Below are 16,511 nucleotides of genomic sequence, written 5' to 3'. Positions count from 1 at the left end.
CCACCGCCGCACCACAATTTCCCAAAGAACAACTTCGCTTTACGGCGGGGAAGAGCCTACGCGGGCCTCCGTAGAGCTGTCTCTCGCCGACTTCTCTTTTCATTGGTTGTGAGCGAGGTGGGCGGGTCGTCGAGGCGTCTGAGGAAGAGAGGGTGGCGGCGGTTGCGGTGACGGAGCGGAGCCCAGTGACAGGATGGTGAGGGCGGCAGCTGCGGCGACCGAGGCCTGCCTCTCGGTTGGGGTGCTGCGTCGTTGGGAGCCGCTGGGAGTCTCTGGGCGAGGGCTTAAGCGATCCCGGAGGCCGTGGCGGGCGCGGCCGGGGCCCGGGCCTGGGGAAAGACAAGGGAGGAAAGAGAGCGGCCACCTCTGGGTGCGGCCAGCCCTGGCCTCGCAGCCCAGCCCCAGGAGCCAGAGGACGTCCGAGGGGGGAAAGGGTCCCTTTCAGCTGCTGCTTCTGTCAACGAGCCCCTCACGCCCGAGCCGGGGAAGGCCTTTGGGTCTGTGCCTCGAGCGTCCCAGAGAAAGGAGCACGGGAACTCCGCCGTTTCCAGACGTTTCCTTGCTCCTTTCGCGCAAAAAGCACCTCCCGCTAGTAGGTAACCCACCGGTTACCACCCCCATGTGGCGAAAGCTGGCTTCTCGGAGGCAAAACGGGAAGAAGCAAGCACAATTCGCTACCCATTTTAGTTTGCTCTCTAGAGAAAGGGGATAAGAACTATCCCCTTCGCCCCTGAAATAACGTGCAGCTGCCATTGAAATGTGGCAGTGGGCCCTGAAAAGGACTGGATTTAGCTTTTAGGGTTGCTGGAACTACTTCCTCAGGCTGCTGCGACCCTTTAGAGCAGGATTCCTTAATGGTTTTCGAACTCCTTGAAATGGTTTGGAAATTTTACGTTTTGGAACGTTTTTCTGGTGAAAGGGCCATTGTTGGCAGCAAGGAGTAGTTTGGGAAGCTTTACGTCATTCGTCCATCAGATTGCCCCAGATCATCCCCTCACCCCCAGTAGGTCGGTACCCCAAGACCTGCCTACGTGTAAACTCGGGAACTGCTGCCAGAGAGGGCTAATAGCGGTAATCAGATTTTCAAAGTGCCCTTGACCCCCTACAAAGTGAAGAACGGTTTTAAAAGGATTTCTGATGATCTTGGTATATGTGTTGCTGAAAAGAGACTTCTCTCTCTGATGAACATCCATTGCATTTTTAAGATCGTGATTCTGTGACCAGCAGCCTTTAAGGTGCCTTATAGATGTGACAGCCAAAGATTCATGGTCTCTGGTTCTTTAGCTTCTTTATGTATGTTAGAGACTTTAATCCCACTTTTGATTTTTGCTTCTAAACAGACTCCAGATTAGAGTAGTCCAGTTTACAGTAGTTTTGAGACAGTTATCCCTGGGAGAAGATGAAATTACCTGACATGATTTCTATATTAATGTTTCTGAAGTTTTTTTGAGAGGTGAACACTTTTTCAGGGTAGTTGTACTGAAGTATCACTTTTCGTGTGAAATAGAACTGGGCAAAATTTAGAGTTAGTCGATTCTTTTACAATTAAAAGCATTTTATTTGGCGAAAGAGACCAGAAATGTTCAATATACAGTAGTATCCAGAGTCTATGGGCAGCAAATTCAAGTGTGGGGAAAGTCCAGATTTAGCTGGAGGAAGGTGTCTGTTTTTATCATCCAGTACATCCAATACTTGATAATGTATTCATAGTGCTGTGTTAGATCTTCTGTACAAAATGACCTAGCTGCAGCATAATTTTCCAACTACTAGAATTTTAAACATAGGAGGATTAAAATCAATATACTTGAAGAATAATTAGTCCTAAAGGATCCAGAAAATGTTAGCTTTCATTTAAGCTATTGCTGATGAATTTTCCAAATTGTTTTATAAAATTCTAAACAGAACAGGGAACAAAACGGATGGGAGTCAAAGTGGCAAATGAGATTAGGAAAAGTAGAAAAAATTTTAAGTGTGTGTGTGTGAGAGAGAGAGATATTTAATAGTACAGCAAATGGTTCTTTTGGTATTGTTTTGAGCAAAGCTGATTTTTAACATTTTCTTTCATAACACTCAGAAATCATTAACAGTTGTTTGCATATTCATTCGATGAGTTTTTTGTTCTTTTTTTGGTTTGTTTCTTTTCGTTGCTTTCTTTTAACATTGGTCATGTTTCACCCTTTTTTTTTCATTCCCCTGTCTGCAATCAACTTCTTCATTCCACTAAGGCTGGGCACAGAGTAAGTTTCTTCTCTTAGCTCCTACTAACAATGGTGGTTGGGTGCTGTTACTGGGATTTCACCCTTTTATGTCTATCAAATAGGAAGTAACCAAATTCCTATGCTTTGATTAGGTTGGTTCTTTATTTGAATTTAACAAGACTGCCATTTCCAGGATCTTTTGCTGTCTTAAAAGACTCTGTAATCTGTGTCTAACCTGAACTGTCCAAAGTGTGGAATTTGGGCAAAGACACTGCTCAAAGTATGGTATTTGTTATGTGACACTATTCCCCCTATAACTTAAAAAGCTGCAGGAAATCAAAGTCCTAGTAAGGATCCTTACTAATTTGAAATAGTTTCTGTGTGGCCATTCATAGTTATATCTTTAGACTGCTAATAGTCTAGGTACACTTGGGCATAATCCACAGTACATTATAGAATTTAGGTCATAGATCATTATAAAGTATCATGTCTTACTAATGTTCGTTCTACCACATTCAGATTGAACAGCTCATTCATTATTAGGCCCAAACATTTTCAACCTGTATTAGACATATACCCTTAATTTATGAGTTTGAGGTTCTTTTTTTTTAATATAGAAATCTATTTTTTTACCTTTTTCTCAAATGCCAGCTTCCCACATTAACTATGTACTTCAATCCATATCTGAAGGGATCCCCCTCTAAAGATGAAGATTGTTCTATCTCCAGGTACTTTTGTATTGATTATCACTGAGGGTGGAAACTATGTGGTGGTTTTTAGTTTTATGGATGTTTTGTCCACTAAGATCTGGATTGAAACAATTAATATGTCATTGAGCAAATACCAGCTGAAACTACTCTTTGTAAAGAAGCTTATTTAATAATTTCTTTTAAAGTGAGCTAGTTTTGTAACCTTGTGTTACCTCAGTTACTTTATGTCCCGATAACATTTTCTTTCCTTTGTAATCATTTTGATATTTGTTGCAAGATGAATCAAGCTTATTGTGGTAATAATTTTAATTTTACACGTTTTGGTTTTGATTAATTTCAACTTACAAAGTCTGTAGTGGCCAAACTTTGCTGTTTATCCTGTTTTAGATATTTAATGTTTTCTTTGGTAATATTAAAGAATAGTCATGCGTTCTTTGGAACCAGTTAAAGGGCATGTACATTTATGGATGGGATGTCTGTGTGGGAAAGCATCCTGTCATAGAATGAAGGTGCTTATGCTGTCTACAGCCATACCACCCTGAACGCGCCAGATCTCGTCTGAAGGTGCTTATACCAATCGACCTGGTGAAATTGACTCTCTTGTCCTTTGGAGAGCGAATACTATTTTTAAATGATCTTTTTGACATTATTGTGTTAAATGGTGTATATATGTCAAATCTTGAAATTTTAAAATTAAAAATCTGCAGGACTGAGATTTTTTAATTCTTTTATATTTATATGCAGAATTTGTTTTTGTCATCTGAGATTGTTCCAACTCTAAACCACCACCTGCTGAATTCATCACTTATTTAGCTGATCTCTCTCTTTTTTTTAATGCTGTAATGCACATGAAAGATTGATTTGTTATTTTAAGTTTGGGAACTAAACTGAGGATACATAAGCAATTTAATCTAGACAAAAATATGACAGTTAGGATTTCTAATGATGAAGGAAAGAGAAGATAACAAAATTATAGTTCAAAAGCACATGTTTGCCCTATTGAAACTCTTTGTAACATAGGCTGTTTTTATTCCTCTGCAATGTATAGTTAATATTTTAAGTAACACATATTGTAAATTTTGGTTACTGTTCCTCCAAATAGTTGTCAGTCTAGTAAATTATAGAATTAACTTTTTTTTCTCTATCATTATAATTTTAACCATTCTTTTTATTAACATCCCTGGAATCAATATATGATGTTTTACCTTAAAACTGCAGAAATGTGAATTACCATATCAAATTCTGTAGGGCCCGGTAGTATATTTTTCATTTTTCAATTTTTTTGAGTGTAATTTATAGGTCTCTAAATGAATCGCTTTAGAAAGCTTGATTTTATTCTTGATAAATAGAATGATTACCTGTATTGTGTGCACACCTATTTAGGACCAAAATAAACTAAGATTGATTTAGAATCATATGTGTGTTTGTTTAAATGGTCATGATAGGAACTGTGTGAATAACTTATGCTCTTTTGGGTTCTGGAATCTCTGATTAGTTTAATTTAAAAGAGGACTTATGGGAGGAGAATATCTTGTTTTGAAATCATGTTTAACATTACACCTTTTCTCACCTTGACACTTTAAAGTTGGTGTTGGTATTAGGAGACCTGCACATCCCACACCGGTGCAACAGTTTGCCAGCTAAATTCAAAAAACTGCTGGTGCCAGGAAAGATTCAGCACATTCTCTGCACTGGAAACCTTTGTACCAAAGAGAGTTATGACTATCTCAAGACTCTGGCTGGTGATGTTCATATTGTGAGAGGAGACTTCGATGAGGTGATGTACTTCCCTTTCCCTTCCCAAATATTTCCTTTCCTTTTTTTTTTCCTGTTGTGTTGATTATATATTAATTAAATATTTCCTTTTCTTGATTTTTATATATATAAGGTTTATTTTTGAGACCAGAGTTTCTCAACTGTTAAGGTTTGTTTGGCTTTTTTTTTTTTTTAGTTTTCCAATGTAAAATTATTACACATACCCCTCCCTTACAGTTTGAAAATCACTGATTTTAGACTGCTTAATAAACATATTACATACTTGTTCTAACTAAATTGGTATGGTTTTCTCACTATTTTTTGTAGTACTCTCATTTAGTTTACAAAGTTTTTGTCAGGAACTTAACCCGCCACCACCTCTGCTACCCTGTTCCAAGCTACTTACCACTTTACTGTGTTCCAGCTTCCTGACTCTATCCTTGCTCCCTCCACAGTTTTTTCTCCACGTAGCAACCAGAGTGATCCTTTTTAGGTGAAGTAAGATTACATCACTTCTCTGCTGAAAACCCTGCCATGGCTCCCTATCTCAAAGGTTAACTATAAACAGGCATGAGGGAGTTTTGAGGAGGGGATAGACTTTTCTATATCTTACTGTGGCAGTGCTTACACAACTGTATGCATTTGTCAAAACTCCTTGAGTTGTACACCAAAAAGGGTAATTTTCCTGTACGTAAATTTTACCTCTATAAACCTAACTTTAAAGAAAAAATAAGGAGTTCTGAGTTCCAACTTTGCCCATTAATTAATAATGAGATTTTAGGCAAATTACATCCTCTTTCTTAGTTCCCTACTATGTAAATATGATTGGAATAGATGATTTTTAAGACCCCTGACAGTGCTAACATTGTATGACCTAGCTTAATAAACCTGATTCTAGTATGAAAATTTTATTTTTTATTCCTGGGAATATAAGCTTTTTCATAAATTATTTAAATTCATTGGTGCTTTTTTTTTTTTTTGGTGTTAAGTTTGAATAAACTAGAGGTGGCATGAAAGTGAAAAGTGGGGTGGGGGGATGAGAAGGGAAAGGGCAAACATCTTGTCAATAATTCGAGTATAGGTTTGCCATTTGTTAAAAATATATTAGGGGTTCTGTTTATGATATGCTAAAGATAGTTTCAGTAGCAAGAATTAAATTTTTTGCTTGACCCTGGAGCCATACTACCAGGGTTTGGATCTTGTCTCAACCACTTAATAACATGTGCTCCTAGGCAAGTTATTTTAACCTCTCTGTGCTTCAGTTTCCTCATCCATAAAATGGGGGTCATAATAGAACCTACCTCTTAGGATTGTTTGTAATTATTACATAGGTTGATATTTATAAACTTCTTAGAATAGTGCCTGGTTCATACTAAGTGCTACATAAGTTTAACTATCATTATTATTTTAAGCCATCTGTGTAACTGTTAAAGCCTGGGATATAATTTGAACATATCCTAGCTTACAGGTCATATTCCTTGGATTCTTAGATAGAGGAAACACAAATTTGGGGGAATTATTCTCTACAGAAAGCCGAAAAGAACTCATATTCTATAAAAATAAACTCAACAAAGGGATTGCATGATAAGTTCCAGTTTACCTAAAGTAAATTATGTTTTGAGCACCGTTGCAGCCTTAGAGATTGAGAAGAAATCAAATATTTAACAAATTTGTTGGTTGTGGAGCACTGTAGTAAAACACCCGTATGAGATTGAATATTTAAGAAGGTTATTTTTTAAACCTCTGTGTCTCTAAAATATTTGTTTTTCTTATGTCTATTTCGTATTTTAGAATCTGAATTATCCAGAACAGAAAGTTGTAACTGTTGGGCAATTCAAAATTGGTTTGATCCATGGACATCAAGTTATTCCATGGGGAGATATGGCCAGCTTAGCCCTGTTGCAGAGGCAGTTTGATGTGGATATTCTTATTTCAGGACACACACATAAATTTGAAGCATTTGAGCATGAAAATAAATTCTACATTAATCCAGGTTCTGCCACTGGAGCATATAATGCCTTGGAAACGTGAGTAGTATGCAATTTGGGAATTTGGGGGTTTCATAAAGTTAATAATTGTACAAGTGACATTTCATAAAAGAGAAATGTGATTATTTAAATAATTATAGCCTTTTTGGCAATCTTCTATTGGTGATTATTCTTTTTAATATGTCTAACAACCAGATTTCTCCTTGAATCCAAATCGTCATGCTAAATTGAAATTTATAGTGCTACTGCTTTTTAGTACAAAACACTGACATTATTTATATTTTCTTCCAGAAACATTATTCCTTCATTTGTGTTGATGGATATCCAGGCTTCTACAGTTGTCACTTATGTGTATCAGCTAATTGGAGATGACGTGAAAGTAGAACGAATTGAATACAAAAAATCTTAAAGCGAGGTGTGTCCTGATGATGTTGGGCTTTTTTTTTTTTTTTTTCATTCCCCTGTTCAACTCAAGTAATTAAATGTTTAAGAGCCACAAAATTGTATCACTTTTATAATATTTTGCAGTAAAATGTAATCTCGTCTTCTGTTAATACAATGGTCTAAGCTTCTTGTAAACTATAAGATTATATTTAGTTTAAGTATATGACTTCTATGAAAAATCGTCCACCACACAGTAAATGGTCCCATGTTAAGAAAAATTTATCCTTGTAAATATCTTCATAGTTGATATTTGGAACTTTACTACCAAAGTAGTGCATGATGAGAAAGAATCTAGATTTTCTTGTATACATTCTTCTCTTCTCCAGTAATAAACAGTTACCTTTCATTTATACTTTCTTGATAGACTGTGTTTTAATTTTTAAAAATTATGAAAATAAGAGGCCAAATGAAACTGCAGACAAATGTTACAGTGGTAAGGTAGATGAGATGACCTTTCAGAGCTCTTTCTTTTTTTTTTTTTTTTTTTTTAATTTTTATTTATTTATTTATTTATGGCTGTGTTGGGTCTTCGTTTCTGTGCGAGGGCTTTCTCTAGTTGTGGCAAGCAGCGGCCACTCCTCATCGCGGTGCGCGGGCCTCTCACTGTCGCGGCCTCTCTTGTTGCGGAGCACAGGCTCCAGACGCACAGGCTCAGTAATTGTGGCTCACGGACCTAGTTGCTCCGCGGCATGTGGAATCTTCCCAGAGCAGGGCTCGAACCCGTGTCCCCTGCATTAGCAGGCAGATTCTCAACCACTGCGCCACCAGGGAAGCCCCAGAGCTCTTTCTTACAACGTTCTAGGTCATAATGTTGGACTCAGATTTTATTAACTAAATAGAATACCATATTGACATAGTAAATCATCAATGATTCTTCAGACTGTTGCTTTTAAGTGCCCTATTCTTTACGTTTTAACAACAAAAAAATTTTTTTGAACACTACTGTTTAATTTGAAAAGATTCATGCACTCCAGTGTTCATAGCAACATTATTTACAATTGCCAAGATATGAAAGCAACCTAAGGGTCCATCAACAGAAGAGTGGATAAAGAAGATGTGGTGTGTATGTGTGTGTGTGTGTATATACACACATACATACATACGTACATACACAGTGTAATATTACTCAGCCAGAAAAAAGTGAAATTTTGCCATTTGCAACAACATGGATGGACTTGGAGGGTATTATGCTAAGTGAAATAAGTCAGATAGAGCAAGACAAATTACTGTATGATATCACTTATATGTGGAATCTAAAAAATAAACTAAAAAAAATAAAAAAATAAAAAATAAACTAGTGAATATAACGAAAAGGAAACACAGATGTAGAGAACAAACTAGTGGTTACCAGTGGGGAGAGGGAAGTGGGGAGAGGCAAGATGGGGTAGAGGATCAAGAGGTACAAACTATTATGTATAAATAAATAAGCTACAAGGATATATTATACATCACAAAGAATATAGCCAATATTTTACAATAACTATAAATGGAGTATAACCTTTAAAAATTGTGAATCACTATGTTGTACACCTGCAACTTATATAATATTGTACATCAACTATACCTCAAAAGAAAGTTAAAATTTTTAAAAATAAAATTTTAAAACACTAATGTTCTAAAAGATTTAGAAGGCAAGCACACTAGAGCAAAAATGTAATGTGAACAATCCTTTCATTAATACAACTATTCCCAACTTAAATCTAGTTTGAGAGTCCAAGTGTTTGGCAATTTTCATAAAATAGGGCAAATTGATATTTCCATTTTTAAGTTGTGTTCAAGCAGATAATATTTATTGAGCAAGCCAGGATGTTACCTCTATCAAATGCTATTCTATATCAGGATATTCAGAGTTTTCCTCAGCCTGATCTGGAAAATATTTCCAGGATATTCTAATGTTGCTATTTTAGGACTTATTGTAACCAGAAGAAGAATTATACAATGTATTTGTCAGATTTAAAGAAGAATAATTCAGTTTTAGGTGACAAGAAAAATTTTAATTGTACCTAGCTAGATTACACGCATATATTTCACACACATTTTATTACACAAATATCATTGGTACATGGAACTACATCAAACCATTTACATGGTAGTAAAAGTTTCTGAACAAACTAAAATTACTTAATGACTTAGTGGTGAATAACAATACTATCCTAAATGTAGAGAGAGGACACAATCCACAATCCCTTCCCCCCACCTTTGGCACATCACCAATACTCAAGACAAGATTGTCAAGTTAGCATCAGATGTTCTCCCTGTTCTTCAATTGACATTGATTGCATACACTTATTTAGCAAATCGTCTTCCTTTTTTTCTTCATTCATGTATGATTCAGAATCATTTGGAGAAACTGAAGGAAAAAATAAGAGTTTATGATGTCTGTTTTGGAAATAAAGTATTTCATCCTGAAAATTGAGATTTGTATACAAGAACAACCTTCAAAATGACCTACTTTATTAATAAGCTTTTGGCAAAAACAAATTGCAATTTTCAAAATTTAATTATCTCCCCCTCCCCCTAAATCTCTTATTTTAAAAAATAAGATGCCCAGTACTGTATTCTAGCCAAGTTATTGTATAGCAAATTCTCTGTTACTAAGTCCTATTTTCCCATTGTTTTGCAAAATCTTTTGACTGGGGGAAGTTATAGCTTCAGTATTCTCTATTTTCCTTAAGTTCCTTCTCATTTCTTTTCTCTTGGGGGACCATGGGGACTTTTCCTCTATCTGTGGTTTCCTCCAGCTGTTCTTTTTGGAACCAGACTTACCTTCTCCCCTGCCATTTCCCTCATTTCTTGGATAGGCATGGTATGGTATTTATAGCAGAGCTGGGTGGTGCTGTCATACAGCAGTGGGATATGGGTTCAGAAGGCCTAAGTTCCCTGTTTCCTACCCACTTCCCTACTCACTGTGGTAGTAACTAGGAAATTATTTAACTTCCACTTAATCCTTTCCACTTTATCAATTCTGAGAAATATTTCTGAGCAGTCTTTCTCTTGCCTTTTTCATTTTGTGATATTCTGTACTTGTGGTAGAAGGATCCTTTATGCTGATCCTTCCCAAATGTGGATTTGTCTGAGTTGCTCTGTAAAATTTTGATAATAATAATTGGCTTGTTTCCACTGGTTTGAATATTAAACAAAATGGTATAGGTGATATAGCCCTTTGTTAACTATTTGATTCTATACAAAATATTGCTATCTGGGGACTTCCCTGGTGGTCCAGTGGTTAAGACTCCGCGCTTCCACTGCAGGGGGCATGAGTTCGATCCCTGATCGGGGAAATAAGATCCTGCATGCAGGAGTCCCTGAGCAGTGTGTTCTTTTAAATGAAAGCAGAAATCGATTTCATGTTTAGTTTTGTTTGGAGCAATATAAGCAAGTCACATTCTAAATTTTTTTAATGTCTTCTCTAATAGAAATGGAACTATACTGGGTTTAATATTTTTTAGCATGACATCTTTAAAAATGCATATATTAAGAATTCCACATTTACCTGATTGCATGAACAGTCTGCCTGGTTTTCTAAAAATCTTCAGTGACTTACATCTTGTTTTAGATGCATATCCAGTTTTTAAACTGTAAGAAAGAGAAGCATCTTAATTGGAACCAGCACAGTGAACAGCTGTCAAATGCATGTGGAAGACCATACAAATTCTTTTTATTAAGCTGCCGGCGTCACCAAAGAGACCCTTTCAGACCCTGAATTCTCTCGTGAGGTACTAACCCTGATATGCAAAGCTAACGATTGTAGTGCAGGTTGAATAATCAGACATCTTAATCTCTTTTTTCCTTTTTCCTTTTTTGTTTATAGTATTCCCCTGCGCATAAGCCACCATATGCTTCTCCTTTTGGAAGTGTATGTATTATTTTAAATTTGAGTGGGAATCATTTAAAAGGGCAGTCTTCCATATCTTTAGCTGATCGAAATTTTTACAATTCCACAAAATTCTAAAAACAGTAGCATATCCCAGTCAGCTCAGTAAAGAGACTATAAGATAGCATTCTTTTGTGCTTTTTGTCCAACCTATTCTGAATTTAACAAAGTGAACATATTAGGGAACACAAGATTTAATGTCATTTAGCTCAAATAAAATTGAGGGGTACATTTTTCTCTTAAAGAGTAGGAAACAAACCCTTCTTTGTTTCTCACTGGTCGCCAAAGGGAATGCTGTATGATCATCTCAGGTGCAGATGCAGCTGCAATGTTAGAAGGCCCCGAGTCCTCTCTCTCCAGCTGGTGTCGCCATGTAGTGCAGGGGTAATGCTGCTTCTGTGAGTAACGAGAACTGAGGTGGCTCCTGTGATGAGTGGGGATACCTGTCACACAAATCACCTCTGTTAGAACACCCTCTTGTTTCCTGTGAGAACTAGTGAGAAACTACCTGGAGGTGCACCTGCCTGGCTTTTGTGAGCTGTGCTGGGTCACATGCATGTACTGCCTCTTCATTAACGTCCTCAGATAGTTTGCATTATAGAACTTAGCAATGCTGCACAGGTAACGCTTCTGGCCTAAGGTGAGGTCTGGATGCTAGAAGACAAAACAAGATTTACAGGCTGCATTGTAGAACAGAGGTTGGCAATATTCCATATCTGAAAGGATAGAATGTTCATTTGGCCAAAAAAGAAATGGCCATTTAAATAGTACAAGTGACTCTGTTTGCCATTTCCGCTCAAGTGATTCAGATGCCCATTGGGTTTGAGAAACACTGCCCTAGAAGAATAAGGAAAGAGTGAATCTGCTCTCTGTCAATGAGTCTTAGTTCCCATGTGCCTCTCAGTGAGTGTAGGCATCTTGCCTTCTGAATATGATGTTTGAGGTGGTACCTCAAAAGTGGTACCTAAAAGCAACACAATTACTCTAGTCTTAGAAACAGTCTTTTCTAGCACCAGAAGAATAATTCTCGGTGTTGGACGGACTGAGGGTAGTGTGTTGGTCTCTCATATAAGTAAATTTTTTTTTTTTTTGGCCATGCCTAGCAGCATGTGGGATCTTAGTTCCCTGACCTGGGACCAAACCCGTGCCCCCTGCAGTGGAAGTGTGGCGTCTTAATCACTGGACCACCAGGGAAGTCCCAGTCATAGAAGTAATTTTGACTAAGATTTTCACTGTACTTGCTGATTTTAGAAGTTAACGCTCACCTAAAATGCAAGACTCCACTATATATGCATGTGTATATACATACAAACACAAGATTTACTGAACTGGATAATAAATCCAGAGAAAATTTTAAATGTTGGTCAGAAATAACTTATCAGTTTGCACAGATCTTTAGTAACCCTAATTTACATTGCTCTAGAGAGGGTACTTCTGCCAGCTATGATCTTTAATGGGTAATACAGGTCAACAGTTATGAAGTGTTTATTGCCATTTTCTTTACTTGCTTGCTTTTAATTTTGTAGTCCTTGAGCAAAATCTTTATGAGGTTGGGTTTCTGTCTCTAGAGTGGAACTTTCCTCAAGCATCTTTGTGCTTGGCACTGAGCTTCCTGAGTAAAGGCACATTAGATCCAAAGTATCATAAAACCCTGAAAGCACTCTTATGATAGGGAATCTATAATGATAAAATCCTTGCATTCACTCATGAGTTTACCCAGCAGATATTTATGGACTCCTAGACAATGTGCTGGGTGTACTTGTCTTCTACAGTGCCTTCCTCTCTAGCTAGCTTATCTTCAATAAAAAGTTCAGCTCTGAACACAAAGACTATTGGTATTTAAATAAAGTATTGGTATTTGGTTAGCATACCTTTAGAAGAGATGTCTCTGTCATTGACTTAGGGACGTGAATTGTTTGAACTTGAGGCGTTTTCCATAACTCTTGCAGCTTGGTTATGTGTGAGTTCATTTTGTGTCCATCTTTGAGTCTATCTGTAGGCAAGGACATTATTATGTGAATTTCATGAGCAAAGATCAGTTTAACAAATTAAATATTAAGATCCATCTATTTACATGTGTCATTGATTATCCTGGAATACCAGTATGAGTCAGACTGTTAAATCTGAAGAGACATTATGATATGCCATTTGGTTTTAGAGCACACAAAAATCTAAGGTATTTATAAATACTTACTATATATAATGATATATAATCATTACATATGGACAAAATTATTTTGAACTCAGCTGAGATGCAAAATGTTGACAGTAACTTATTTCTTTAGTTTATTGTATGTCAGACCATACTAAACAGGAATATACATGCAGGATTTGTGCTTTAAAGATTTTCAAAAATATTTTATCATTCATTTGCCTTCAGTATATAGTTTCGAAATTGTATTCTGCATTAGACTCAGGATAGAATAACACACATTTTATCCCTTTAATGAGGCAGTGTTAAAATGAAGAGCTTTAGGGACTTCCCTGGTGGCGCAGTGGTTAAGAATCTGCCTGCCAATGCAGGGGACACAAGTTCAATCCCTGGTCCGGAAAGATACCACATGCCGCGGAGCAGCTAAGCCCACGCGCCACAACTACTGAGCCTGTGCTCCAGAGCCTGCGAGCCACAACTACTGAGCCTGCGCGCCTAGAGCCCGTGCTCTGCAACAAGAGAAGCCATCGCAGTGAGAAGCCCACGCACAGCAGGAAAGAGTAGCCCCTGCTCACCGCAGAAAGCCCGCGCACAGCAACAAAGAGCCAACACAGCCATGAATAAATAAATTAATTAATAATAATTTAAAAAAAAAGAGAAACTGCCATCAAGGTGGTTTCATCTTCTAAAAATAATAATAATGATAATAATAATAATAGTTAAACGCAACAAACAACCCAATTGAAAATCGGCAAAGGACTTGAATAGACTTTGGATGTCTCCAAAGAAGATATACAAATGGCTAATAAACACACGAAAAGATGCTCACTACCACTAATGATTAGGGAAATGCAAATCAAAATCACAATGAGATATTACTTCATATCCATAAGGATGACTATCATCAAAAAAACAGAAAACAAGTGTTAGCTGGGATGTGGAGAAATTGGACCCCTGCGCACTGCTGGTGGGAATATATTGAATAAAATGATGCAGCTGCTGTGGAAATAGTATGGCGGTTCCTCAAAAAAAGCAAACAGAATTGCCATATGATTCAGCAATTCCATTTTAAAACAACCACATGTATATAAAATAGTGATATATATGTATATACACGCAGATATGTGTGTGTTTTTCCTAGGTAACTGTAAGGACTATAAATTTTCCAAGGAAAAGCAAAGTGAATTCAGGTTTATATATCATTGAATTGAAATTGCTCCCCTCAAAAAATTAGTGAGAGGTCTTGGGGGCCTGTCTTAACCTCTTTCCTCCAGCAGCTCTATCCCTTATTTCAAGTGAGAGGAAAATAGCAGCACTGAGAAATATTTTATGTTCTTTGAAGTTGAACAATTTAGAATTTTTTCCTTCAACCTGTGTATAAACCCCAGGTTGTGTTCTGTCCTTTTCAACCAACATCAGTTATAAACACAGTTCTTTTCAGGTTCACTGCGATTTTGAAGTACTCTTTTGATGTGAGGTATCTTAACAGGAGACAAAGAACCTGCTGGATTGTTGTTTGAAAATCTTAAAGAGTGGGTTTACCAAGGATACTAATGAAGACTTAAAAATTCCATTGTGTGAGTAGTTATAGCAAAACTGGCTTCTCTGAGCCATATTATTGATACATATTATCTGCTTTATATGCTCTACTCACCAATACCTTTGGAATTCTGGTAATAAGAATATCCAGCTGATCTGTTTAAAAAAAAAAGGGATGTAAATAATATGTAATAATTGACAGCTTTATAAGCATTAAAGAAAGTATTTTAAATGAAAAAAGGACAGTATTGCAGATGCTTTTTACTTTTCATGTTTCCATCAGATAATAATGTCTTGCATATTCTTCTCCTGTAATTCTGGTTATATCCTAATGACTCCAGGCTTCTTCAAAGTGGGTTATCTGAGATTTTTACCATTCTGTAAAGGATTTACTTTAAGCCAGATTTGGCTTTACTTTTATAGCCACCTAATCTAATTCCTACACCGAGCTCAATAAAGTTGTTTGGGCTTCTGTGCTAGCCATGATATTTTCTTCCTTTATTTATTTTTTTTTTTTCATTTTATTCCCTCCCCACCCCTCTTCCTTTATTTTTAATAAACTAATTTATTGTATGTAATTTAAGGTGAACTGGAACTGATAAGTTGGTCTGGAATGTTTCTAATTTTGTACAAGTTCAGTTTTTCTTTTCTCAAATTGACAAACACTCCCCCTTTCCTCTTCCTGCAATTTATTCAATGACCAAGAATTCATTGATCCCCTGAGATACTAGGATCCAGAACTTCACCAAGCGCTGTGATGAACAGAAAAGAAACACACAACCCCATCCCATCTTTAGAAGTCCTCCATCCACAAATACATTTATTTTTTAAAAAAAGATGGCCATGGGTGCAGCAGGAGCCATGACGGTGGGCTTGAGAGGAACACCGGGCAATTCTCACTTTTAGGGAATAACTCATGGGATGAGGAGGTACTGCCCCCAGCAGTAACTTCAGCAACTAATTGTCTTCAGCATCCAGGAAATAATAGTAAAAACCTGGTCAAAATGAAATGGATTTACGAAAAAGGAACTACTGAGTGAAGAAAATGTTAAAATCAAGGTGTCTCTAAGATTCAGAGTCATCTGTCTCATTACAGATTATGAATCCCAATTTGACATAAAGGTGGCTAATGTCACACACAGGGAAATGATTTATTGACTTGGAAGCGCTTCTTTGAACCTCTGTTCCCTTGGTGCCCCCCAACCCCCCAATCCCACCCCGCCAACGCTTTTTTTGTAGAAGTACGTTGACCAGACCGCAAAATTTCCAGCAGATTTCGTAGCGCCCCCTGGGGCAGAAGAGGCACCCAGGCGACTGTCGCAGTCACCGCGTTTAGTCAGTCATTGCACCAACCCTTCTCCTAAGCTTCCCTCAGAAGCCCTTCCCCTAAACTGAGTCGGCTTCCACATTTCCCATCGCGGCCACAACAAAGGTTCTCTCTTCCTCTCACTTCAGTACATTGGGGACCAGCCTACTGGAGCAGCCTGCTCCTACCCCCTCCTCTACCCGGGGATCACGACCCGGGGCTGATCGCCATCTTCCCAAACCCCTCAGGGCCCCGCAGCCTCACCCGCCGCCGCCACCCTCGGCCCTGGCCACTGTGGGCGGCTCTGTGGAAGAACTGCACTCCGTCCACTCGGACACTGGACCCTGGCCGGGCATCTCCTCCCGGGTGCCCTGACCGCGAGCTATGTGCGGGAGAAGCTTTCCCCTTTCCCCTCCCTTGTCAGCACGCGTGCGTCAGGCCGGGCGATACTGGGGGTGAAGAGGCAGACGCCGGATTCTAGCCCCCTCCGATGAAGTCCGGACACTGCCCGAACAGCTTCGGGAGAGCGGGGAGGGCAGATCCAC

At 38.0% G+C, this 16,511-nt stretch overlaps 2 protein-coding genes across 3 annotated transcripts; one reads left to right on the top strand and one right to left on the bottom strand.

Annotated features, from left to right (window-relative positions):
* Positions 1-111: 111 nt before the first annotated feature.
* On the top strand, positions 112-7,447 carry VPS29 (VPS29 retromer complex component). The gene is made up of 4 exons (XM_068563457.1): positions 112-196; positions 4,494-4,685; positions 6,455-6,690; positions 6,943-7,447. The coding sequence occupies exons 1-4, from the start codon at positions 194-196 to the stop codon at positions 7,058-7,060; spliced, it is 549 nt and encodes a 182-aa protein (XP_068419558.1). The 5' UTR covers positions 112-193; the 3' UTR covers positions 7,061-7,447.
* A 1,657-nt stretch (positions 7,448-9,104) lies between these two features.
* Positions 9,105-16,456, bottom strand: FAM216A (family with sequence similarity 216 member A). 2 transcript variants are annotated; one of them, XM_068563158.1, is made up of 7 exons: positions 16,231-16,456; positions 14,776-14,816; positions 12,841-12,962; positions 11,494-11,623; positions 11,229-11,412; positions 10,589-10,671; positions 9,105-9,445 (listed from the first exon to the last, which is right to left on the bottom strand). In XM_068563158.1, exons 1-7 carry the CDS (start codon positions 16,320-16,322, stop codon positions 9,327-9,329), a joined length of 771 nt encoding a protein of 256 aa, XP_068419259.1. In that variant the 5' UTR covers positions 16,323-16,456; the 3' UTR covers positions 9,105-9,326. The 2 variants fall into 2 exon arrangements, with proteins under 2 accessions (XP_068419259.1, XP_068419260.1); XM_068563159.1 differs by having other exon boundaries at positions 14,782-14,816.
* Between the last annotated feature and the right edge of the window lie 55 nt (positions 16,457-16,511).

Source organism: Eschrichtius robustus, chromosome 14 (assembly GCF_028021215.1).
Source record: "Eschrichtius robustus isolate mEscRob2 chromosome 14, mEscRob2.pri, whole genome shotgun sequence".
In the NCBI taxonomy this organism is placed as follows: Eukaryota; Metazoa; Chordata; class Mammalia; order Artiodactyla; family Eschrichtiidae; genus Eschrichtius; species Eschrichtius robustus.
This window is presented reverse-complemented; position numbering and strand designations above follow the sequence as displayed.

What these genes read in the sequence shown, in the direction of transcription:
- FAM216A (XM_068563158.1), bottom strand. Translation starts at nt 16,322, where the DNA reads ATGCCCGGCCAGGGTCCAGTGTCCGAGTGGACGGAGTGCAGTTCTTCC. An exon ending in CCAGAATTCCAAAGGTATTG is followed by an intron (nt 12,963 to 14,775) that starts GTGAGTAGAGCA and finishes CCTTGCCTACAG; the next exon opens with ATAGACTCAAAGATGGACAC. An exon ending in CAGAGACATCTCTTCTAAAG is followed by an intron (nt 11,624 to 12,840) that starts GTATGCTAACCA and finishes TTTGTCTTCTAG; the next exon opens with CATCCAGACCTCACCTTAGG.
- VPS29 (XM_068563457.1), top strand. An exon ending in TGAGAGGAGACTTCGATGAG is followed by an intron (nt 4,686 to 6,454) that starts GTGATGTACTTC and finishes TTCGTATTTTAG; the next exon opens with AATCTGAATTATCCAGAACA. An exon ending in GCATATAATGCCTTGGAAAC is followed by an intron (nt 6,691 to 6,942) that starts GTGAGTAGTATG and finishes ATTTTCTTCCAG; the next exon opens with AAACATTATTCCTTCATTTG.